Source organism: Artemia sp. Qi Xiang Cuo, chromosome 7 (genome assembly GCF_049724085.1).
Source record: "Artemia sp. Qi Xiang Cuo chromosome 7, ASM4972408v1, whole genome shotgun sequence".
NCBI lineage: Eukaryota > Metazoa > Arthropoda > Branchiopoda > Anostraca > Artemiidae > Artemia > Artemia sp. Qi Xiang Cuo.
The window spans coordinates 62,907,339-62,934,940 of record NC_142800.1 but is presented as its reverse complement, the minus strand read 5'-3'; the positions used below and the strand labels follow the sequence as shown (position 1 = coordinate 62,934,940).

The 27,602-nt window shown below is 36.2% G+C and overlaps 1 protein-coding gene across 3 annotated transcripts in view; it reads right to left on the bottom strand.

Moving 5' to 3' along the window:
- The window catches only part of AMPdeam (AMP deaminase), a 124,172-nt gene that overhangs the window by 69,619 nt on the left and 26,951 nt on the right, over window positions 1-27,602 (bottom strand). For 2 of the 3 annotated variants that reach the window (XM_089092475.1, XM_089092476.1), the window contains exons 1-2: window positions 17,364-17,499; window positions 13,170-13,380 (exon numbers count right to left, since the gene is read on the bottom strand). In XM_089092475.1, coding sequence (XP_088948601.1) covers window positions 13,170-13,380; window positions 17,364-17,454 — 302 coding nt within the window. In that variant the 5' untranslated portion in view covers window positions 17,455-17,499. Of the gene's footprint in view, window positions 1-13,169; window positions 13,381-17,363; window positions 17,500-27,602 lie in introns of those variants that run through there. The other variant, XM_089092478.1, reaches the window with a different exon arrangement.

The following is a 27,602-nucleotide window of genomic DNA, read 5'->3' as shown; positions in this document are numbered from 1 at the left end:
CGTTCGGTTGACTTTAAATTAATTTTGCGGCAATTCTTTATTGCGTAAAGTCGGAGCTTTTCTTTCTCATGTGGTTTAGTGTTTCGATTTTCCTGAGTAGAAATCAAGCATGGCTTTCACAATCCCCTAATTTTTGGGTATTTCCCCGAAAATGTACGCGTCACCCCGAAACAAAATTTGGTTCCCGAATCTCCGAAAATCACGCAATCACGGTGCCACCCCTAGCGATTTATCACCAGTGAGTTTCCCTGCCAAATATTACTTTGCATACCATAATTCTTCATTACTCTATTGCTCGTTAATTTTCATCTCTTTCTTACTCGTACTTTGCATAAAAACCAGACATATGCAATATGCAATTGCAAATATTGCAATATACACAGTTCTTCACATGTTGACAAAAAAAAGTATTATCTTTATGAAATGAGTGTAAATCATTTCGAATGCAGTTTTCCAATCGCTATTTCTTACATCATTCACAGTCAAGAATTTTATTTTCAAGTTGAATAGAATTATAGAACGCATTCATTAGTATACAGCTTCAGCCTTCAGTTGGATTTTGAAATTGATAGCTGACAGATTGTTTCTACAGCTGACTTGTAAGTTTGCAGAATTAGTTTTTCTTTTGCTGTTTTTAGATAAGATTTTTTTAAATGTCTAATACTCAATTGTTGAACACCTGATAGAAAATACAATCTTCTTTCTGAAACATTTTTACAACCCCCCCCCCCCCCAAAAAAAAAAACAACCTTCAATTGAGACAAAATTTAGCTATAGAATAAGCTATGTAGAAGGTTGGGGCATTAAAGATTGAAACTGAAGTTACCCCTAAAATATGATTCATAAATAAATTGTAAATTATTGTCTATAGGGGGGGGGGGGGTAGGGGCTATCATTTTAAAATGATAATACCTCATTTTTTTTATTGAAAGCAGGGATGCCAAAAAGATAATTATTTTCGTAATTTAAAGTGGAGACAGAAGAAAATGATATCAAATTCCCTGGGAAACCATTGAAATATTTTGATAGACCCAGGGCCCCTCATTGGGACTCGTTCATTGTCTTGGGTATTTTGCAATTTTTCATAGGCTACTGGCCTAATTTGGCTTTTGTGTGTGCTCACTTTTAATTAAATTCTTTGGATCTTATTGAATGCCACGGCGAATCTATGACTCTGTTTTCCAATTATTTGAGGTATATCTGAATAATTTTGAAATTTTTGTTGTTTTCATTGTACCCCTTTACTCATACCCTCAATTTTTTTTTTAAAGTAACACTAAGCTGTGTAAAGTTATTTCGTGTGTTTGTTTGAACCATATAGTCAGTCACCTAGTTAATTATTACGTAAATTAATTTTCTAATTTAAATCTGAAAAGGTATCCTATCAAGGTGGTATCCAGAGGGGGGGGGGGGAAGGTATTACATATAAATGATAATATCTCGAATTTTTTTATTGAAAGCAGGGATGCCAAAAAGTTAATATTTTTTTAATTTAAAGCAGAGACGGCATCCTAGCAAGGTGGTATCCAGAGGGGGGGGGGGTGAGCTATCATATTTAAATGATAATACCTCGATTTTTTTTTAAAGCAGGGGTGCCAATCAGTTAATTATTTTTTTTTATTTAAAGCAGAGACGGTATCCTATCAAGTTGGTATCCCGAGGGGGGTGGGCATAGGGAGTTATTATATTTAAGTGATAGTACGTACCTTGATTTTTTTTTATTGAAAACAGGGATGCCAAAAAGTTGAAAAGTTGACAAAAATTAACAAGATTTTCGTGAGTTATACTTGATACAGCACCTGTATAGTTTTATCGTCCAAAGGGAAAGGGACATATGCGTCCGACTTTTTTCTTATTGATGAAACGGGTTTACTTTGAAAACATTCATTCATAAGTACCAGGCAGATTCACACTAAAACGAATTAGTGTGACGAAAGCGGTATCGACACACACCCCCCCCCCCTAATGTTGCGCTCCAGTGACAATGGCGCCTTTGGTCCAGTGCCCAAATCAAACAGTTCGTGGTAACGAACTGTAAGTAAGGAGCGACCCGGCTCAATGGTAACCGAAACTCTAGAAAACGGGTTTTTGATACCAATAGATATATCAAAAGAATCAGATTTCAATGCTGATTTCAAATATATAATTTTCATCAAGTTTAGTGCTACCCATCAAAAGTTACGCACCTGAGAAAATTTGGCTGATTTTCAAAAAAAGGGGGAAAGACCCCCTAAAAGGTATAGAACCTTAATGAAAATCACACCATCATATTCAGCGTAGTATAGAACCCTACTGTAAAAGTTTCAAGCACCTATCTACAAAAATGTGGAATTTCACATTTTTGGCCAGAAGAAATATTAGGGATGCGTGTGAATTTGTTTTTTTTTCCCCATGGGTGATTGTATCGAACAAGTAATCCTATAAGAACGTGGGAGAGCTTATTGAAATTGAAATTAAAAGTTCTATTACCCTTTTTAAGAGACAGAAAAAAATGGAGGGCAACTAGGCCCCCTCCCAAGCTTTTTTTTTCCCAAAGTCACCCGATCAACATTTTGAGATAGCTATTTTGTTCAGCATGGTCGAAAATATGATAAATATGTCTTTTAGGGTGACATAATCCCCGAAGTTCCCAGAGGGAGGGCTAAAAGTTATGAACTTTACCCAATGTTAACATATAGTATTGGTTATTGGGAAGTATACAGAAGTTTTCAGGAGGTTTTTTTTCTGGTTGTGGGTGGGATGGGTGGGTCGGTGGTTATGTTGGAGGATCTGTTCATGATGGAAGTTTTCATGGGGAAAGGGAAATTGCCATGAAGGGGGCGCCGGACTTGCCAGCATTATTTATTGGTTATTGGGAAGTATACAACCATTTTCAGGAAGGATTTTTTCTGGGAGGGGGGCTAGAGGAGGGGGTTACTCTGGAGAATATTTCCGTGGAGGATGTTTCTTTGAGGTAAGAGACATTTCTATGAAGGGGGCGCCGGATTTCCAAGCATTAGAAATTAAATCGATCATTAGACGATCAGAAATTAAATAAAAAAAAACAAGTTTTTTCAACTGAAATGTAAGAAGGAACATTAGAACTTAAAACGAACAGAAATTATAACGTATGTGAGGGGGTTCTCCCCCAAGTCAATACCTCGCTCTGTACGCTACAGTTTTTTTTAGTGCTTTCAAAAGAGCTATCTATTCTAATTAAACCGCCTTTGTGATTCAGGGGTTTGTGAATCAAAATTTTTTTTTAACTTTTAACGTAAAGAGCGTGGTATTGACTAAGGGGAGAACCCCTTCATATACGTAATAACATATACGTAGTAAAAAAACAATAAAAAAACAAGCGATACGGCTCAATAGTAATCGAAACTTTTAAAAACGGAATTTTGATGTCAATAAATGTATCAAAAGAATGTGTTTATAATGCTGATCCTAAATATATAAATATTATTAAGTTTAGTATTACTCATCAAAGGCTACAGGCCTGAGAAAATTTACTCGATTTTTTAAAGAGGGGGGAAACATCCCCCACAAGTGAAAGAATTTTAATGAAAATCACACCGTCAGAATTCAGCGTATCAGAAAACCCTATTACATAGGTTTCAAGCTGATATCTGCAAAAATCTGCAACCTTGTACTTTTTGCCAGAAGAAAAATATACGAATATAGAAGTTAGTTACGTAAGTTAATTTGTAAAGACATCCATTTAGCAAAATAAAAGTAAAATTTTTATGCAAATAAAAGCTGCATTAACTAAAAAACGATCAGAAATTAAAAAGAAAACAAGTTTTTTAAACTGAAAGTAAGGAGCGGCATTGAAACTTGAAACGGACATACATTAGTCCGTATATGACAGGGACCGTCCCATCCTCCACGGCTCACTATTTACGCTGCCTTTTGATTCTGTCTCACAACTTTATTTTTTAATACAATAACAAAATTTAGTTTTAAGACCTAGGCGTTGAGGAGGGGGCAGCCCCCTTCATATACGGAATAATTTCTGTTCGTTTTAAGTTTTAATGTCGCTCCTTACTTTCAGTTTAAAAAACTTGTTTTTTTTATTTAATTACACTAAAAAGCCAGGTCATAATAAAAGCTTTCAATTCGGGAAGTTCAAGGAGGAGTCTTTGACAGTCTTATGAACTCAGCGTACTAGATGTTGCAACGTTCTTACGTACCTACAGTTGTTTAAAAAATTCAATCACCCCACAAATGATTACCAAAAATATGCACAAATATAACAAATGTAACGTTTGAAATGTTATAACACTTTTTTCAAAGCTTTGAAGAAAAGCAAAAAAAGCTAAATTCCCCTAACTACGCTTGAAAGCTATTTTACAAAGAGATTCTTTGGATATTTCCGTGGAAATGGCCATAACAGAAGCTTTGAGCCTGGGTGGGAATCAAAGAGCAGTCTTTGAGTATTTTGACCACAAGTGACTTATAGTTGCGACTTTCTTAAATTGGGTAATTTTTGTGAGCATATGGAAATCAAAGCTTAAACTCAAGAACTGATACTAAGTGTCCTAACATTTTGCTTGGATTAAAAGTGACGAACTAGGAAGAAAATCTCAACATCCTTCTGGAGCTACTTCAGTCTGCATATTATTTCATTTAATTATACTTAAAACGGATGGACTTTTCATTTTTTACTTAAGAAAGTAGCTGACACTACGTTTTTCTTCATACCAAATAAACCATTGAGGGTTATTTGTTTCATTGCAATTGAAGTGTTCTCATGTGAAGTGTTCATCATGTATTTTTCAATTTGATCAATTTTTTCCTTTTAGATACAGTTTATAATTTGACTGATATTAGGTATTTATGAGTTTATAATTTGGATTGAATCCCCTAAAGAAAAAAATGAATAATATCCAAAAGAGCAGCCATAAGCAATAAAAAAAAGCAGCAGTTGAGCCCTAGCCTACATGACATATATTCTATAAAGTGGCCAAAAAAAACTTAAAATGCATTTTTTTTAATTGTTATTAAAAACCAGTTTTTAATACAAGAAGGCTTTTTAGGAATCCAAAAGAGCAAAAAAGAACAATCAATATCAAAGTCGCCCATTTCAACTGTTTTAAAGGTGACAGAACAGATATAGGCAAAGGGCATTATGAAAAAATTGAGCTTCTAAGTTCAAATTTACATTCAAAGTTTTTACCCAGATAACTGACGAATTTTGTGATACGGTATTTGAGGTTTTGTATGCAGTAATGCTTGATGAAAAAAAACCTACTAATTTTGATAATTATTTATGTTAAGAATACATAGCTAATAGATATTTCAACCACTCGTATTATGCAAGGGTTCTGAAACGTCACAACCATTTCGTTTCTACCAGATTTCTACTTCTCTTGATGAATAACGAAGAAGATCAGTTTCCAGTCAGCGACTTGTGAATTTTTGAACTCACGAATAGGCTCGAATCTGCTGTAAATTTCAGCTGTGATTTGAGAAAGACTGATGAAAACATTAATGTTTGCGGTCAACATTGATCGCGCCGGCGGCGCGCCGCCGGTAAGACGTGCTGACGGGGCCAAAAAACAGGCGGCGGCGCGCTGTTTTTGCCCCCCCGCCACCGGTCGTCCCGCAACGGCGCGGCGCCCGGGTCTAACTAGTATCATATTAGTAGTAGTAGTAGCAGTTAGTAGTAGTAGCATGTACATTGTTCCTTTTGGTCAGTTGAACATCCTCCTCATCATGCCCTGGAAGTTTCAGCTTGATACGCTAAGCCGTTCCTGATATATTTCTGATACGCCCTTTTGACAATCTGTATTCACATAGTACGCTTTAATTATTCAACTTCCCCTCAATACTCTCTTAAATTTTCGCCTTTGTACCCTTAGCTTCAGTAGTACTAGTATCATAGCAGTAGTTGTAGTAGTAGTAGTAGCGTACAAGTATTGCCTTTTTAGTCAATTGCCCATCCCCCTCATCATTCCCTGAACGTTCCAACTTATTCGTGAGTTACGCCCTTTTGACAACCTGTATGCACATAACGTGTTTTTATTTAGTTCAACACTCACCTCAACATTCCCTGAAATCTTTACCTGCATACCCTTGATCTTTTTAAATAGTAAAGGTTAAACATGCTCTCTTTCCCCAATAACAAATATTATATGTGAACAGTGAACAATGGTCGAATTGCATAACTTAAAGCCCTTGCCCCGAGGGTTGTTCGGGTGTTGACATCTGTTGTAAAGTAGATTTGTTCTGGTACTATAATGGTTGTTATCTTTGCCTTTGGAGGGGGTATGGATACGGTCCTAAGGGTGATTAAAACTAAGGTAGCGTTTCCTTTGTGTTGGCCTGATTAATTATCTGAAGCGTACCAACTGGGAATTGACGAGAAGCTTAAATAACGTTGTAGAGATGTTTGGTATAATATGATTACTTTTATGAACTCAACACACAACGGTACAGAGTCTGGCTACATATAAGCCACTGGGACAGGTTACCACACATCGCCAAAAACATAGTAACTAGACCTTTCAACTATACTGAACAAAATGGCTATTTCAAAATTTTGATTGAATGTGTTTGTAGAATTAATGGACGTAGAGGAGGAGGAGTCGATTGCCCTCCAATCACTTTTAACTGTTAAAACGGGCACTAGAACTTTCAATTTCAAATCGAATGAGCTCCTTCCGCGAAGTGCCTCAGTGAAAATTAAAAATAAAATATGAGTACATTGTGCCCATATCGCTCTTTACATAGGCAGCGCTATTGAGCTGCCTATGATACAGACAGCTCACATTACTTTAATGCCATAATTGAACCCATTATTGAGAAAATGATAAACATTCAAAAATACGTACATCTCTAGTTTCGGAAGTGATTAGTATTGCAACAGTAAAACTATGCATTTAGGATTCATTACTGGAAGGTTTGGTTAGTTCATATTTTGGGATAGAAAATTGATAAAGATGAGCCCAATAGGGTGAATTGCATTGATTGTTTTCCAGTCAGTGAAAAATAGAAAGACGACTCTTTCAAAACCTTAAAATGGTAGTAGGTGAGTAGATAAAAAAAATACTACTACTACTACTAACAACTCACCGTAGCACCAAGTCGCCTGAGGCCAACCGAGCTACACACACTCCTCCTCCATCCCAATCTATTCAAAGCCTCCCTCTTTATACCCTCCCAGGAAGTTCCCATTTCCTTTAGATCTTTCTTTATGACATCCTCCCACCTCAGACGAGGACGACCTGCTTTCCGTTTAGCGCTAGACGGTTGGCCGAAAAGGATAATCTTCAGCATTCAGTCATCCTTCATCTGCAAAATATGCCCTAGCCATCTCAACCTTTCTCTCATTGTAGCCCTAGAAAACGGGATTGAACCACACTTTTCGTACAGCCTACTGTTTGAAATACGGTCAGTCAGCCGAGTACCCAGAACAATCCGTAGGCAATTTCGCTGGAAAACATCTAGCAAATGTTCATCTGCTTTTCTGGGGGCCCATTATTCAGAGCCATGTTTTACCACTGTCGTCACTGTAGCTTCCAATATTCTAATCTTGGTTTGCAGACCTATCTTCCTATTCTTCCGAACTTTTTTTTTAACTGTAAGAAAAATACCCCGAGCATTGGCTATTCTACTTTTAATATCTTCACTGCTCCCACCGTCTTTACTAATAATACTACGAAGATAAGTGAAGCTGCCCACCTATTCAATCTTTTCGTTACCCAACGCCACCTTTCATCTTCACTTATTCCTAGCCTTCGTGACTTAGTCTTCTTAACATTAATTTCCAAACCTATTTTAGCACCCTCAACTCGCAAAACCTCCAAAAGTTAATTCATTTTGCTCACCCTTTCATCTAGGAGGCTTAAATCCTCAGCATAATCTAAGTCAATGAGAGTTTTTCCTCCCCATTTGATTCTGTCGTCTTCCATTGCCTTTCCTGTGCTCCTTAAGACAAAGTCCATCAAAATTATCCATATAAAGGGGGATAGACACAGCCCTGCTTAACTCCTGATTTAATACAAAACCAGCTGCTAACCTCATTTCCTACCTTAACCGCAGCAGTGTTATTCTCGTACATAACACTAATCACTTTAACGTATTTGTCTGGCATACCATACAACGATAAAACTTTTGCTAAAGCTCTTATATCAACAAAATCGAACGCTTGCTCATAATCTATAAAACTGGTTTTATAGGACCAAACGGGTTTGACAACTCAGGCCCTTCTCAATTATTAACCTAATAGTGAAAATTTGATCGACACATCCTCTACCTTATCTAAAACCGAACTGTTCTTCTCTTCAAATTTTGTCTACAGCATCACTCAGTCTAAAAAAGAATCATATTACTAAGAAATTTGCTACCTACAGAGACCAGACTAATGCCTCGATAATTACCACACTCACTCTTATCACCTTTGTTATACAGTGGTTTAATTAAGGCTTTCCTAAAATCGTTAGGTACTTCCTCCTTTTCAAAAATCATATTCATAATTTTCAGTAACTTATTTCTAACCTCAGAACCACCATATTTAAGAAACTCATTAACCACACTATCAGCACCAGGAGCCTTAATATTTTTTAATCCTTTTAGTACTGTCTCTAATTCTTCCTCACAAAACAAATCTACCTTCGCATCCAAGGTATCACAAATTTTTCCATTTTCCTCTATATCTTTTCCTGCAACTCTACATCAGTTTAGCAAATTTATCAAAATGTTCTGCCTATCTCTCTTTAACTCTTTTCTTATCACTAATTGTAGGCCCGGTCCTATCTTTAACTGGGACAGCCTCATGCACAGAGTACGTTTTGATTTCGTTCAACATCCCCCTAAACATTCCCTCGAAGTTCAATCTTCCTACCCTTAGCCTCAGAATAAGTAGACTTAGTAAAAGTAGCAGCAGCAACAGTAGTAGTAGTATGCATAAAGTGCCTTTTTGTTAATTCAATAGCCCTCTCAACACGCCCTGAAAGATTCATAAAAGTCATTTTAATACTGTAAAGTCATCTGAAATTATCTTAACACTCTAAGCCATTCCTAAGATATTGCTTTTATGCCCTTTTGATGACCTAGATGTATATAGTTTGTTTTGATTTATCTGAAACTCCCCCTAAACATTCCTTGAAAGCTTCACCTTAATACCATTAGTCTCACTAGTTGTAGCAATCACAGAAGTAGTACTAGTAAGGACATAGTGCCTTTTGGCTAGTTCAAAGTCCGCCTCAACACATCCTGAAAGTTTCAACTTAATAATCAAAGCCGTTCCTAAGATATTACTGGCACACCCTTCTGACAATTTGCATGCTCATATTGTGTTTGTTTTAGTTCAACATTCCCTGAAAGTTTCGCCTTGACATCAATAGCTTCAGTAGTAGCAATAGTTGTTGTAGTAGGACGCTAATTACTACAAACGAAACAAATCTCCCATCTCATCCAAGGTATCACAAACTTTTTCATTTTTCTCTCTATCTTTTCCTGCAACTCTATTTGGGTTTAGCACAATTCTCAAAATGTTCTGCCCATCTCTCTTTAACTCTTTCCTTATCACTAATTGTAGGCCCGGTCCTATTGACAAGTCCGGATTGACTACTCCCACTCAATTTATTAACATGCCAGCACAATATTTTACTATTATGCCGTCTAGCTGCATCTTCCAGATCCTCGGCAATTTTATCTATGGCCTCCACTTCACACCTCCTTAGTTCATATTGTAATGCTTTCTCCACTTTCTTTACATTCCTTTTGTTTTTATATGATCTATCACTCAGATAATTCTTGTACAAGCCCTTTCTCCTCTCTATTAAACATAAAGCTTTTTCACCAATATTCCTAGCTGCAGTCCTAACTTTCTTCCCTGAGACACCATCAATAACTTCACAAATTGTTTTCTAAAAGTATTCCAACCATCTTCCACATTGTCAAATTTTAAACTCTTAAGTTTAGTATTCAACTGTTCCTGGAAAGTCTCTCTCAGATTCTCATCCTCGAGTCTACCAGCAACATAACTTCCGCGAAGGTAGTTACCCTTCCGAAATTTCAGCTTTGAATTAACCCTAGACACTACTAGATGGTGACCCTTACTTTTAACATCAATAACAGCACTCCTATATACCCTAATATTTTGTATTGATCCTGCTAGTCTTCGGTTTACAATAACATAATCAATAAGGTTTGATGTCTTACCATCACGTGAATACCATGTTTACTTATGGGCCATTTTATGACCAAACACCGTATTGGTTATAACTAGATTGTTATACCTACAAAATTGCAAAAGTTTATAGCCATTACTATTTTCTTTTCCTACACCAAATTTACCTAGACTAGGATACCATCTATCCCTATTTCTACCGACCTGGGCGTTAAATTTCTTAGTTAAAACACCATATTTCTACCTGGGACCCTTTCTATTTGCTCCTATAACTGTAAGTAAAATTCATCTGAGTCACTAATATCTCTGTTAGTCGGTTCTAAACGGGCATATACTACTATAACTGATACCCTTAACTTTTTATTCATAAAATAATCAATTAGTACCCCATTCTTCCTGCCTGAGTAAACAAATTGTATATCACCTACTTTCAAGCTTCCTATCCCTGGGAAACGAGGTTCTGAAACCCCCAATAAGTCCAGTTCGAATCGTCTGAATTCCTAAGTCAAAATGTCGATACGATAGTCATTTTTTAACATCGTAACATTCCAAGTTCCAATTTTCATGTTCTTTAAACCATTGAAATCATTTTAGCCTCAGGAAAAGCAATGATCCCGGATACCAGTGCAGGACAGGGATCAACATATCTTGTCAAGTTTACACCGAAGCGCTTAAACTGGCTTAGACCCGGACAGCAAGAAGTCCCTGGGACCTCCAGTATGAATGGATGCTTTGTACATCTTGGTCACAACATGGTTTTCAGACGATGCTCTTCTATCAACAAGAGTCGAAATCCTGCACAGACAGTCTCAAGCCTATTACCTCCGACTCATTAGATATTCATGCCTACAAATATTATGCTACTACGGGGAGACAACCCATAGTAGGTAAATTAGGTAGGAAGAAGTTTTTCAGCCCGAAAACGCCCGTCAAAACAGACCAATCCTAGAAGAGTTATGCCATCAATCAAACTCCCGTGCAAATGCTGTGTCGTTTGCTATAACACATATAACCCATGTTAGATAAATTAGCTAGGAAGAGACTTTTCAGGCCGAAAACACCCGTCAAAATAGACCAATCCCAGAAGAATTATCCATTAATCAAAATTCCGCGCAAATGCTTTGTCGTTTGCTAAAATGAAATAAAATAAAATGCATACAAGCTCACAAACAAAAATATATCACAAATAAATATAAAAAACATTGCCAATCACCCAAACTTTAAACAAAACGTCACTTAATCAAAAATATATTATGCAAATAAAAATACATTGAGACAAGAAAATCATCCAATTTCTGTGTAACATCATATACTCTGTATTTCTGAACAAAATGAGTATTCTTGATTGAAAGGAGAAGGCTGAGAAAAAAAAAATGCAGTATATGAAGAATTATCTACGGATTGTAGGGCGTTCAGACTTGTTACAAAAAAAAGAGATAAAAAAATATATGGGACGCCCATAAATCTATAAAACTGCTCATTCATCTTGGCAAGCATATGATACGGCTTCCGAAGGTTTCACTTGTTACCTTGAATAACAAGAGCTCGCATCTCTTTCATAGGGTAGTCCAACTTTAACAAATCTGTAGGCCCTATTGAAGATGGTCTAAATAGACGAGACTCAAAAGTACAACCTAGACGGTCAATCATTTTGATCAAGAGCTTCCGTCAATGAATTGATTAAAGCATGGTTGACCGTCTAGGAGCCTGTTTGACGCTTGATTCAAGCATTGATGGTGATTGATAGAAAGTTTGAATGACTCAATCAGTTCCTAGACGGTCAATCATGCTCTAATCAATTGATTGACGGAAGCTTTTGATCAAAATGATTGACCGTCTAGGGTGTCGTTAAGGCTCCACAATTTGGACTAATTGGCTTAAAACCTGTTTTGGAAATCTCTAAATTAAGACCTATGACTGAAAAACTAGACTGGAGGGACATTAACGACCGTTGAAACACTTCCAGATCTTCACTTAGAAGAGTATATTATCAATGAGCTTTTCGATCTCAAAGGGGGAATAGTTCTGGTGGCTGTTCAAATAGGATCATTAAATAAAGCTAGACTAATAACCAGTGGTGGGTGGAAGTGCTCAGGCCAGGAGAAGGGATTAGGTTATTTAAACAACGCATAGATCATAAAAGACGGTTGTATCATTCTATTATCTAAGCCCACAGACAATAACATTTTATAATCTTTTAGACCCAAGATACGTCCAGGGAGATTTTTATCCCAATTGATTTTACCCTGTTTACTGCCAATTAATGGTTGTATTTTCCTTGTGCTACAGCAATCAGTAAAGGTACACTTCCTAAAGCTACATGACGATATATTTTTTTCACTTGTTTTCTATTGATTTTTACCACACGTTCTTTAATTTTAAACTTGACGCCTGCGACTATAAAAACTGAATTAAAAATTGATGATTTTTTTCACTAAAAATTGAATCCTCGGGGTTTCCTAATGTTTTAAAGCGTGTATGGTTCTGTAAGTTTTCATTTAACCAATTTCAGGAATTAGATCTTAATTTTAATGTCCTTGGTACTCTAAAGATACGATAACGGAAATGATAAGTGTCACGAGAAATGTTCTTTTATCTAATATTTAATATGCTAATATGCTGAAGTATGTTGGTTTTCAAGTTGTTTTTTTTTACTTAAACCTATCAACGAATTGGTTTAATTTGATTCAAAATGTCATATATTATTATTTCCGTTACTTTTCCATTACAAGTTTATTGTATCCATTACATGGGAAAGCTGTCAAAACATGGTAACTTCCTTGTCTTTTTCACTATTTATAGGTACGTCCTCGTTGTTTATCAAATGAAAAAAAAACATTTAACAAGAGCTTATATCTCCCCCCTAATTTATCTAATTGGTGTTTTTTTTTTTTTTTTAAAAGTTCAAAGAAAGAAAAAATGAAACAAAAGAAGCACACTGCTTTAAAAGGGGGAGAATTAGCATAAAAAAAACATACATGTATCTGATAGTCTTTTTTTGAAAACGTTTGAAAGAGAAGAAAAATGAGAGAAGATGATAATGACTGCTTACTTTTCACTCAATTGTCTGGTGAATGCACTAAAAGTTTCTCTCTGTTCAATAGGAAACTGGGGTATTTCATAAGGTGCTGATATTTCATTTCCACTGGTTTCAAGTCCATTAATAAGGTCTGAATATTTGGATGGGTCCAGAACAGGGCTTAGAATCCTCGGAGAAGGGAAAGACGCTGCTGGAGAACTACCATATATTGGACTTTCACTTCCTGCAACGCAAAAATTGTAAAACAAAAGAAGTAAAAAACATTGTACTGACTATAAACAATGATGATTCGGAGAACAACCATGCACTGGCCTGTCACTTCCTGTAAACAAAACAATCGCCAGGTCGAAATCTGAAATAAATATGAAAAGCTACAGACCAGTGTACGAGTACCGTAGTCAGAGTACACTGGGGACCAAAATCCTATCCACCAGCATTAAGCTACATTTAATATTAAAATTATTAATAAATAATAGCAGAAAATATACCCACGAGCAGAGGAAAGGCGGGTGAAGACAAAGAATTTCTTCAGGAAGACTTGGAATACTACGGTATAAAAAGTAATTTTGCAGTTTCAACCATCGAACGTCCCAAATATCCTAATTGCCCTTTCAATTTTAGCTGCGTACTATAAAAAGGGTGTTCCATAGTTGGAACCCCCTTGAGATGAGTTGTTTTCACTCTGGATGGGGATATGGATTACAGCATTGAAAGTCATACTATCGATTTGGTTTGTTGCTAAGGGTAAAAAATATCTGACATCTTGAGCCACTTTGTTCTTTTATAATAATATTATAACTTTTGTTTATTATTTTTTTTAAGCTCAAGAGCAAACAAATCTGGAGATAAATCTAATACAAGGAATAAAGGAGAGAGCCGAACTAGCCAAGTGGTTAGCGCACTAGACTTGAAAACCTGTCCGCAAGGGCAAGGGTTCAAGTCCTGGTGTCTCTCATTATTTGGTTTAGAATGAGGGTCTGCGATGTGATTCTGCAAGCTCAGCCAGAGTCGCCCCAGCTCTAAATGGGTACCTGGAGAATGTGGGAAAAGTAAACAGTAATCAGATGTAAAAGCACAGGATGGGTGGCCCCTAGCCCCCACTACACTTTCAGGCTGAAAAGCCATAAAACGGAAACCAGGACCGCCGCTTTAGACTATAGAGTCCAGGGCCACATTCTTTACCTTTTCACTTTTTTTTACAAAGGAGAGGAAAAAAGTACGCGACCTATGATATTATTTTTTTTAAACAAATCTTTTCGCATCAGCCGGGAGACTATACGTGACGAAATCATATATCAACATTGAGAAAAGCCAGTCCGTTCTAGAAGTTCGTCTTGGGGTCGCTTTCTTCGTAAGGGTTTGGATATGCCTTCTGAATAGCTCCAAAGGACTGAAGTTTCCCCTCAATCCCTTTGAAGGAAGATCTTAGTGGACGAGAATCAGGAGACGGGGTCGACACATCTTTTTGACTTGGCCGAGCCCATAGTTACTGGAGCTTGATTTTTTAGAACGTAATTTGTTTGACTTTAAGACTTTGAAGGAGTTCCAGAATTGAAACTCTATTAATATATTTGACACCAGCATTGCGACGCAAATATTTAGTTTTCGAGGCTGGTTATTTTTACAACCGGACTTTCTTTGCGCGTCTGAGCATTTTCGAACTAATTATTACCCTATTTAGAGCAACATTAAGAATTGAAATACGAGACGGAACAGAAAAGTAAAATAACTAGTTTTTTTCATTTTTTATCAAAAAAACAATAGTTCATTAAGGTGAAATAATACTAGTTTTCCGATTAACTTTGTTGTCATTAATATTCAATTGCTCTTTCCGACAGCAACAGTCGGTTTAAATAGCATATGCTCAACACCGATCGGTCGCGCAGTGTTAGCTAAACTAATGGGAGCCAAAGTATGGACAATGAAGGTATTCCCTGGGAGTATTATTCGTGACTAATTCTTGTTTGTCCGACAAATTCGTACTAAAGTCGAAACTATACTCACCTAAGTGAAAGGATTAGGAGTTATTTTCGAGAAAATACGAAGAGAGAGAGAGAGAGGGGGGAAGACAGAGTGACCGAGAGAGAAAGTTGGTGCACTAAACTATTAAGAGCGGTAACATAATTTAGGAAAAATAAACGTTGTGACCTAATGTAACCATAACTAGCGCTAAAAAAGCGTCACCCACGAATTTCCTGTCATTTTTTGGAAGTAAACTGATTTCTTTAGATTTTCCTTTACCAGGGAAAAGACGTGTGTCCTCTTTGTCCTACACCGAAATAGCGACCTGTTGAGAGCTTTTATTGGCTAGCCATATTTGTCTTCATGCTTCAAACAACCGCATTTACTATACATAGTTTAGAATCCCCACTGGTGTGCCATTACAATCTAGTCAGGGAGCTAAATTGACAAAGTTAAGAACAAAGAGTTTCTAATGAACAAGAAGATATACGCAAAATCTCAGCAGCAAACCCGGGTTCAAGAATCGCAGGAAAAACGCCACCCGAGCAAAGCAAAAGCCAAACAAGCGACGGATAATCTCAAAGAGCAAAAAGGACGGAATTGAGTCCAGTAAAACACGTAAAGACACAATTTGTGCAATTCGGCTTTAGCGTCCTTCTACAATGAGCTTGTGGATAATTGTCAAACACGCTTTACCATCGTCTAAGAGAGCTTCAGTTCATTCCCGAGACATTAACGACAGGACCGTCGTACAAAATCCACGGGCAAAGACCAAAGCTCTTGCAAACGCGTTTGTCGAAACTCGAATCTGAACGTAAGCGGTAAAGAAGTCCCCAATCTCCCTTATCAAGCCGATACTGTCCTTTATCGTGTAAATATTCCGCACCTAGAGTCCTTCACATTCTGCAGCGTCTCGGTGCGGCCATACCAACGGGTCTTGACAGCATACCGAATATTATCTTGAAGTTCTGCAGTGTCAAGTAAGCTGGACCTTAGTTATCACTTTTTTTGGCATTCTTATACCTAATCTTATACCAAATAACTACTTCGGTGAAGGGAGCTACAGATGCCCAAGAACAATTTTGTCCCACTAGTGAAATCTTTAAGGCCATTTCATATCTCCTTAAAGGTTAGAAGTGAAGTAGAGCAGGAGCTAGCACTGTTTCACCAAAAGAATGGAACCGTTTTTAAATAAATTGTTATAAAGATGGTTCAAGAAGTCATGGGAAATGGGAAACTGTGATAGCGATATACCAGAATAACGGTTTAAATCAGGAGGTAATAAGTTGCCACCAAAATGAATTTGCTACCATGTCACAGGCTGACATGTTTGGAATAGAAGAAGCATGCTACGAACTATTAAAAAAACTAACATCTAACAGAAATCGACGGCACTTTGAAAAGACAGGTAACGTATTGATATATTAAGCAGCCAAGACTTGGACGTCACTGAGATACTACAGACTGGAACCTTGCATTACATCTCTCAGAGCTACTGGGAAGGGGCAATAGGGAAACTAAGTGGAATGTCATTGGCACAGAAAAGTGGGATGCAAAGGAACAGAGGAAGTGCTTTCGAAGTGTAACACAAAACGCTGGCGAAACTTCTTATACGACTTTCAAAGGTCCGAAAAATGAATGGTTACTGAAGCCATTGTACGTATTGGGAATGTTTGGAACGACCCGACCCGAATAGGAAGAGCCGATTTCCAAGTATGAAAAAATGTGAGATAGCCATGGTAACAAGAAGGCGAGAATTAAAAGAATGTCAATCCAGGATTAGATAGCGGTTAGGGGTATTTTATAAACAAAGGAGTAATCTTAAGTTGGAAAACATAGTAAGGGAAAATAATGTCTGATACATGGCAAAACATATGATAGGGATAGGAAAACTAAATATAAGTCCCCCACCACTAAAGATCAAAATGCATTGAGTAACAATACTGAGGACCTTTGCATCTCCAAAAAACATGTTAGTCATTAATAATGCTCCAAGACCACACACAGGACACTACAGATGGCGAACTATACTTTCAAGCAAATTTTGTTTCCTGTTTAATCAAATTTGAATAAGGTTAATTTTGAACTCTATTTGTAACCAAACCCTGGGCAAAGTCCCACTCTTGAAAACAGAGCAACGGACTGGGATGTACAAGAAAAAACCAGCACAATTTTCCTACCAGTTAGTATTATTTTTAGTGTAGTGAACACTAACTTTCTTTTACAGAAACAAGATACAGCTACCTGCACGGAGAACTGGACTTCCAAAAAGTAGATCCACCTCGTTCGGTGTAGTTACCCTTACAGAGGGAGCCCTATCTAGGCTGTTGAACATTATAGCTTGAATAAAAACAAAATAGAACTCAAAGAGATAAGATCAGATTCTAGGAGACTCTGAAACAAACTAAGGACTATGCACACAATTGTATCATGAATTTTTGGCAAGGAATTTCTACGACAAAAAAAACCTCTAAACGTGAAAGCTATGATTTGTGCCAAACTGCGCAGATTATCAAAATTTATATCCTACTTATCTATTTTTAACCATATCTAGGTAGATTCTAGTTACTTTTATCACTTATGACAAGACACAAGGTAAAGCATTTTTTATGGATTGATTCGATAAGGTAAAAAAAATATAAGAACAAAGGAATAGAGGGAAAAGACCAGCAAAACGAATTTAAATTGATTGTCTGATTCTGAAACTGCGTGTATGAGTTTCTGTTTAATTTGATTACAGATCTACATTTGTTTTAAGAACCTTTGAGTGACTTATATTTTTCTTACATATAACTCATACAATTAAAAACAAATAAAGTATACACAACTGGGAAACAGAGCAGAATTTTAAAAATATCAGCTTAACTAGTACAATTTGGAAAATATATAAATTAGAAGCGTTAAGTGTCAATGAATTAATTTTGATAAGTTTAATATTTCATTGGAAAAACTTCTTGTTCACTAGGCTAAATTGTCTGGTGCTATACAACTTCATGTTTCCAAGTTATTCATATTTCTTAGTCTTCTTAGCACGTGTCTAATCGAATTAATTTGCGGACCGAGGGTGATTCCCGTATTTCGAAACGGGAGTTTATCATATGTATAAGGCCTGATAAATGGGGAGGGATTTCCAACATTTCAAAACATACCTAGAAAATCCAATCAGGTTAACAAACTTCAATTACCATGAGTGCACTTCCTACGTAGTGATTAATTAAAAAAAAAACTTTCCGAAAACGAATTTTTTCAAAGAAAAGTAAAGGCCATTTTAAACTTAAGATCAGCAGATTCAAATACCTGCTAAAATTCAAACTCAAAACAAAGAGAAATTAAATAAACAATCATAGCAATAAAAAACATACAACAAGTAATAATATAAAAAAAAATCTAAAATTTTAATGTTTATTTTCAATATTAAGTACAAAAGAAAATATTTGTCATAAAATTGGTTTTCACTAAAGCGCCATGACGCAGTAGGTTTTGGACTTTTACAGTGAGAGAAGGAGACGATACTCAAACTCTTGTTTGTAGTAATTTTTTTTCGTTTTAAGCTTGATCTGCATATTCAACTTAAGTTTTACTCGTTTTAAGATTTATTTCTTTATTTAATTTCTGTTCGTTTTGGGCTTCATTTATACTTAAATACCAAATATTTTTTTTTTCGTTTTAAGCCTGATTTGCATATTCAATTTAAGCATTGCTCGCTTTAAGATTTTTTTTTTATTATTATTATTACTTGTATGTTTTTTATTGCTATGATTGTTTATTTAATTTCTGTTCGTTTTGGGTTTCATTTTTTCTTTAATAGTGGTTTCTCGTCGTTTTGAGCTTGAATTTTAACACGTATTTGTATCTGCTGATCTTAAGTTCAAAATGGCCTTTACTTTTCTTTGAAAAAATTCTTTTTCGGAAAGTTTTTTTAAAATTAATTTTTGTTCGTTTTTGATTGCAAAAAGTTTCACGTTTTTATAAACACCTTATTTCAAAATCAAAATTTTTTTTTCAAAATCAAATGTTCATCAAAGTATCAAAACTAGTATCAAAGTAACAATATCAAAGTAAAAATGGGTTTGTGTCCACCTTGGAGTTTTTATTATCTGATGTTTGAACTATCTTGAACAAAATTGTTATCTAAAAATTTTTATTGTATGGGTTAGGGGAAAAAAGGACGTGGAGTAGGGGGACGGGGGCTAATTGCCCTTCGATCTCTTTTGAATATTAAATACTGAACTTGAACTTTCAGTTTTCAATCAAATGAACCGCATCTCAATCTTAGACGAGCATCCCTTCTATAAGAACCATATATGCCCCCAGGGCATAACTTGCAACACCTGTTCCCGGGCTGTTGGGGATTGTTTGAAACTATCTTTAACAAAAGGCCGCCTCGAGATTTTATCGTATGGGTTTGGGGAAGAAAAGCACGTGGAGGGGGGAGGGACTAGTTGCCCTCCGATCTCTTTTGACTCTAAGAAAGTGAACTAAAACTTTTAATTTTAAATTAAACGAGTCCTCCCTGAAGTGTATACGACCATCCCTTTCATAAGAACCATATACGGCCTCAGGACATAACTTACAGCATCCCCCCCCGGGCCCCTGGGGGTTGTGTCGACACCGGAGTTTTTGTTATCTGAACTTTGAACTATTTAAAAAAATTCCGATCTCAAAATTTGTATCGTATGTGTTTGCGGCAAAAAGGGCGTGGGGTGGGGCTAGTTTCCGTCGGATCTCTTTTGACTCTTAAAAATTGAACTAGAACTTTAAATTTCCATTCGAATAAGCCCTCGCTAAAGTTTATACGAGCATCCCTTCCATAAAAACCATATATGCCACCAGGACGACACTTACAATGCCTACCCCCTGGGCGCTGAGGAGTGTTGTCGACACCGAAGTTTCTGTTATCTAATTTTTTAACAATTTAAAAAAATTGTTATCTCAAAATTTGTAGCGGATGGGTTTGGGGAAAAGGCGCGGGGGGGGGGCTAGTTGCCCTTCGATCTCTTGACTCTTAAAGTGAACTAGAATTTTCAATTCCCTATCAAATGAGCCCTCTCTGAAGTTTATACGAGCATCCCTTTCATTAGAACCATATATGCTTTCAGGGCATGACGTAGAACGCCTTCCCCCGGGCCCTGGGGGGGTTGTATTGACACCGGGGTGTTTCTTATCCGACCTTTGAGCTATTTTAACAAAATATTAATCTCAGAAATTTCATCAGATGGACTTGGAAAAAGAAGGCGGGGGGGGGGTGTTAGTTGCCCTTGGATCTCTTTTGACTCTTTTAAGGCAAAGTTAAAACTTTGTAGTTTTAAGGCAAACCATAAATCTTTGGGGCTGAACATCCCCCAGGGTAGAATTTTTTGTACATTTAAGGGGTAGCCTAAAATCGATAAGAAAGATATTCCGTTACGTCCGATTGTGACATGTTATAGTTCTCCAGCTACGGGTGTAGGAAACTTCTTGGCCACCATTTTTAAGCCTCTTATAAGCACACAGAAATCTTACATAAAAAATTCTATAGATCTTGTTGAGAAATTAAAATTTCAAAGTATAACAGAAAAAACCATCTTATCTAGTTTTGATGCAGTTTCTATGTACACTTCATGCGATGTCCATAAATGTGAGCAGGCCTTACAAAGAAAATTAGAGGAAAATTCTGTTTGGCCAGATTACAAAACTTTGGAAATTGACACAATAATGACGCTTGTTCGTCTTTGCAACAAGTTTTCTTCGTATTTTAAGTTCCGAGATAAATTTTTCCTTCAAATTATGGGCATGTCCATGGGCACTATTATCTCCTTATTTGGCAAATTTTCACATGGATTTCATAGAAAAATCTGATTTGAATAGTTTCCACTTAAAACACTCCCTCTGGTTTCGTTTCTTTGATGATATTCTTTCTGTTTGGGAACATGGACAGGACTCTCTTGGAGATTTTTTAGTACATTTAAACTCTTTTGATTCAAACCTTCAGTTCACAATGGAATTAGAAGATTCAGGAAAGCTGCCTTTCCTGGATGTTTTGATTATACAAAATACGCCTAGCCTTGAATTTTCTATATATAAAAAGCCGACGCATAATGATCGGTATCTACATTTTTCGTCAAATCCCCCCCCTTCTGTGAATAGAGGAGAAATGATCCCTATAGTCGACAGAGTTTTAAAACTCTGTTCACTTAATCACGAAAATTCTGAATTAAATTATATCAAAGATATTTTATTCTGCAATGGCTACCCTATAAACCTTATTGAAAATATCATAGATAGACGATTAAAAAAGATAAAACAAGAAAATAGGGAGCCCGTCCTCCTTGATTCAATCGTTCCGGCAATTGAGAAAAAAACTTCCCCCACTCTACCATACATTTCAAAACTTATTGATAAACTTGGAAAAATTTTAAATAAACACAATTTCTCTGTTTCTTTCAAAAGTGAACAAAAAGTTGAACATTTTTTCAACTCAAGGAAAGATAAAACTGACCATGTACTGGGTAGTGGTGTCTACAGAGTCCCGTCTTCATGTGGGATATTTTACATTGGTAGGACCCATCAACGACTTGGTGAACGTTTGCATGAACACAAAACTTCAATAGATAAGTCCCTGAGATTGAAAAATAAAAATGACAACTTTGATTCCGCATTGATAAGATAAGATAAGATAAGATTTATTCTTCATTAAATACACATATAATATTACATGTTATTAATCCCTCAAAGGCTCATTGGCCTGTACAAAGAGGGACGACATATGAATTACATACTCAGAGATAAAAAACAAAAGAAAATTTAAAATGATCACTTACTCACATATGAAGGAGAAGAAAAGAAAATATAGATAAACTGGAAACTATAGAAAAAATTAGAATAAATAAACCAAATTTATTAATTATATTAAATAGACTCACAAAAAAAAAAAAAAAAAAAAAAAAAAAAAAAAAAAAAAAAAAAAATTATATTATTATTACTATAAGCGAATCCCTATCGTCGAAACAGAATTATGTGTATTGTCAGGTAAAACTAACATCATAATAGCTGTTACGATATTATTCATAACTCTTATCCAAAATATTAAAAAATCAAAACTTAAGCCATGTACAGCCCTTTTAGCTTGTATTTAAAACTATATAAATTCTAATTCAATCAGCTCTGCTTATTTCTGAGGCTAGGTAGCAAAATTGAGGTTTATGGGTTAATTCAGTCATAAGGCTTATAATTATTGGACTGTAATAAAATGGTGCGAAAGCAATAAAATTTAAACCGTCTTCATGAATGCTACTCCTTAGTGAACTATACAAGTTTCAGCAATAAATATTGATAGTCATACCTGAGGTCAGGGAGTAATAGCGCAGAGAAGACCACCATAAAACAAAACTAAACATTCAGGGGACATCAACTCCACAAAAAAAAAAAAAAAAAAAAAAAAAAAAAAAAAATATTCAGTTTGATTCTTAACTAAATGGTCCTTAAGAATCCTCTTGAAAGTGCCAAACGAGTGGCATTTCTGTACTGAAGAAGGCAGGGAGTCCAAACCTGATGACAAGCGATGAGCGGATTGAAATCTGACCGCACAGTGGAAGTAGGAGGAATGCAGATATTATGTGACGAACGAAGGTTATATGGAGCTGAATCAGAAATAAACTGAGGAGTTTTTTGAAGAGATTTTGGTAGATTGCTATGAAGCTGATTAAAAACAAAAGACGCACAAGAAAGAAGTTAGATAGAGTTTATATTTAGACGCGTTCTGGGTTAAGAACAGTTGGTGTCAATAACCAGACGCGTTGTTTTATCATAATTGACATAAAGCGACCGCAGTGTAGAAGGAAAAGTAGACATCCATACTATGGGGCAATAAGAGACATATGACTGGACAAGGCAGAAAAAAAGAAGCTTCAGAATAGATCCAGGAAAGGTGTGTTTGAGTTTTCGAATGACACCCAAACTCCGTGAGACCTTAACCCTAATCATGGCTATATTGTGTCTAAACGAAAGGTTCTCATCAAGCAGGATACCAAGATACCGGACCAACCGATTCTTTGGTCTACACAAGGGGTACCTGAAGCTGTGTCAGTTGAGGGAAAGCTACACCAATTCGAGACAAAATAAGAAAATGTGACTTGGCAACATTCAAGGCCAAGCAATTCGCCTCAAACCATGAAACTACTCTCTCAAATATTGCCACCAGATTAGATCTGACATCACATTCCGTCCTCCCTAAAGTCCCAAAAGTGCTGTCGTCAGCAAAAGCAACGAGGCAATCTTCATTAGAAGTAGTATTGGGAAACAAAGGAACATCCGGATGACAAAGATTGCAGCATACTAGAGGACTGGTGTTCTTGACTGCTGAAATAAGATCATTGACATAAATCAGAAATAAAACGGGGCCAAGAACAGATCCCTGGGGGACACCATATTCTACTTCAGAAGGGATCTGGAAAAGCAGATCAATTGAAATAAGTCTACCAGAAAGATATGATTCAAACCAAGAGAAAACACTTGATCTTATACCAATATGCGATAATTTCCAAAGAAGAATCTGATGAGTCAAAGAATCAAAAGCTTTACGAACATCCAAAAATAAAGCTGCTGGGATAAGACCAAAATCTATTGCCAAATGAATGAAATTCAATAGAGATGCGCAAGCATGCTCTGTAGAGTGATTCGCTCGGAATCCGAACTGGAAATCATGGAAAATATTTTTGACATCCAGAAAACTAAGAAGCCTGGATAGCATAGCCTTCTCAAAAATTTTGTTGAAAACAGATAGAAGAGAAATTGGCCTATAATTAGCAGGATCACTCCGGGACCCACCTTTATACAGTACTATAACCTTAGCTCGCTTGAGTGATTCAGGGAAAATTCCATTCACGAAAGACAGATTGACAAGCTTAGTCAATGGTGACAGAATAGCAGGAAGAACAGCATGGATAACCCTTGTAGGAATTCTGTCTGGCCCTGAAGACGATGAACCTTTAAGTGCATTTACGATCCGAGCTACCTCGAACTCAGAAACAGGGTTCAAGACCATTGACTTTAAACATGGGGGTCCAAGATAGGCTCTGAAATCGTAACGAGGAGTTCTAGAGCTCACAGATGAAGCAGTCATTTTTCCTATATTAGCAAAATAAGACGTAAGCTCTAACTGAACATTTTCTTCTCCTTGGACAATTTTACCGTCAACTATCAGCGTTGTTGGAACTGAAGGCGGAGGGGGAGTAGGTTTAAGTACAGAATTAATAATTTTCCATCTCTTCCCAACATCCTTTCCACATTCAGAAAATTTCCTGTGATAATACTGAGACTTGGCCTTCCGACACAGAGAATTAAATATATTCCTATAAGCCTTGAACCGCTGATGATGAGAAGCAGATGACGAAGCCTTGTATAGTTTCCACAGATAATTTTTCCTTTTCCAGCTTTTATGGAGACCTGGAGTCATCCGCGGATTCAGCAGTACTCTCCTTTTCGAGGTATGAGGCTTTGGATTCTGGTGGCAAACTTATAGGATACCATCTTTTACTGAATCATAAAAGAAATCAAAAGAGCGGTTAAAATCAGATTCAGAATCCAAACTATCCCAAGGCTGATCAGTCAAACGAGATTTAAGTAGGCTGATCTCACTGACATCAAAACGGAAAAATGGGAGATTAGATGGCGAAGCTTTACACTGCGATCGATTAGCAGTCCTATATCGTGAAATAGCAGTGAAATGATCAGAAATATCACTAACGATCACCGAATTATCTAAGATATCTAGTGACGAAAACATATTATCAATAAGTAATGCATTCATCTCAGTAACTCGGATTGGTATACAAACTGAGGGTAGAGTTCCCGCAGAAAGCATCATTGACAAAAAATCTGCAGCCGAATCAGAATTTTGATCCAGCAGGTTAAGGTTGAAATCCCCCATAAGGATTAGCTCGCAAGGATGCTTTTGGACTAAGTCCAAAACCTCTTCCAGAATTTTCATAAACGAAGGACTCGGTCCACTAGGGGATCTGTAAACCAAACCGACAACTAAATCCTTACAACCTGACTTAATCTCAATAAAAAGGTATTCAAAAATTACTTCCTCATTTCTACTCAAATCACTTAGGAAATTATATACAAGATGATCGGCAATATACAGGGCAAGGCCACCTTTCGCCATCTGTTTCCGGTTCATCCTCTCCATCCTAAATCTTTGGATATCTAAAAGCATATCCTTTTTTGAATCCAGGAAAGTTTCACATAATCCAATAACATCCGGAGTTCCACCACTGACGATCCATTTCAGCTCATCAAAAGAGGAACAAAGGTCCCTGAATGTTTAGGTGAAGCACAGAGAAAATACCATCTTGTTTAGAAGAGGCAGAACCACTTAATTGCGAAACATATTTACTTTCAATAACTGATTTAGGATCATTATAATTCCTATTTCTGCTTCCAACTGAATTATTAATTATACTTTCTATATCTAAAGGATTATTTTGTAACTCAACAAAACCTTCCCCCAAAGAGTTAACATCACCCTGGTCACTAAAAGAATTAATCATTTTACTTACGGTGGATGGTAGATCCGCTCCGCGACCAAACTCACCAGACCAAAGGATAACGACATAAATAAATAAATAAAATCACAATAATCATACCAATAAGTAAGATACATATACATTTTATATTATTGAACAAATTAATAATAATAATTTCAGATAGGTTTAGTAACTTTCTTAAATCATTAATCATACTACTCAGTTCCTGAAATAAAAAATAAATAACGCAAAAGCTCCACTGCATTAATGTACCATGAGACCAATAAAAGTAAAATTATTTTCAAGATAACAAAGGATTAAACTCCCAAACTGACGCAATAACTTGTGAGAACAGGCATGTAACAAAAAATAATAATTATTGAAATCCATAAATTTCATTGAAGTTAACTGCAACGAAAGTAAATCATTAGACAATCACACACAAAGAAAAAAAATCAGAAAAAGATAAATAAAATACGATGAATATATGAATGGCAAGATAATAAACATATCTATATAAAAAAAAAAAAATAAAAAAAAAAAAATAAAAAAAAAAAAACTTAATCTTAAACACAGTCGGCTAGAGTATGAATTTTTTTAGTGACACTTTCACCGTTAGGCCTTGCCAAAATTTGCCCACGGTCAGTCCAAACATTTCTATGACCAAATCTGTCCTTAGCGGCATATAGGATCTCACGTCGCCTCTTTGTTAATGCTTCCGATAGGAAAATTCCACTTGAAGCTAACCTAGCTTTTGCTTTGAAGATTTTCTTCGCTATATCACTATTCACAAATTTAACTAAAAGAGGAGGGACTTTGTCGTTTAGGGAGGCATCGGTTAAAGCAGGGAATATTTTGAATCTGTAGATATTCCTAATTTGGGCAACATTAATTTCAGTCAGGTTCATTTTGGTTATGAAAACTTGCAGGATTGTTGATTGGAGGTCAGATCCGGACTGTTGCTTAACACCATGCAAAATTAGCGAATCAAGCAGCACTTCTTGTTAAAATGAATCTAGTTTCATCTCAATTTTCTTGATTTTCTCTTCTTGATTTATAATTTGGTTGCGAAGAGTTTTCAGCGATTGTTCAATTTTTTCAAATTTTGGTTGATAATCAAGAGTAATCGCATCATATATTTGACAAATAATGTCGTGGGATGACTGGCGGAAGGAATCAGAATCTGAAAACCTTTCATTAGCCTTCTTAGTTATATTTTGCAGTAACTCTCGCTTAGTTTTTTCCAGATCAAGTTCCGTAGAAGTGATTTTATCCATCAACGAAGCACATTCTCCTGTATTAGATTCCTTAATTGTTAATGCATTAAATGTCTTGGAAAGGGATTTATAAATATCGGGTGAATTTTTCAATTCCTCAAATGCAGCCTTTACACCTGCAGTCTGTTTTGTTGAAGTTCGGCTAACGCTTGGATTATATTCTGCCAAGTTTGCCTCAACAAGTCTGTATTCGTCATATGTCCCATAGCAAAATACCAAATATGATGGCTTTCCTTTGCTATCCTTGGACACTTTTAGTATCTTTACTGGCCAATGAGGATAATTTTTGAAGTTAGCTAACGCGATATCAAACTCTTTAAATGCAGGCATTTCCTATTAAGGAGAGGACAAAAGTAAAAGAAACTTATCTTTACCTAAGTAAAGAACCTTAAGGAAAAAATTAGTTGAAAAAATGCTCCATAGATTCAACAATATATATCCAAAATAATCTATAAAATCCACTAATATCAGTCTATTTCAATACCAATTAGTTTTGCACCAAAGGTGACCACAGATCAATTAGCTCGAAGTAGGTTTACTCAAGAAAAGTCAATGGCGCAATAAATTTCACCTGTGTCTTAATCCGTTTAGTTGAACAAACCAGTTCTTTATTGTTCAGAGACTATAAAATATCCGTTTTGAGCTAGGTGTTCACTGAATGAAAGCGAGTTTAATACTGAAAATTAGCATATTTTCGA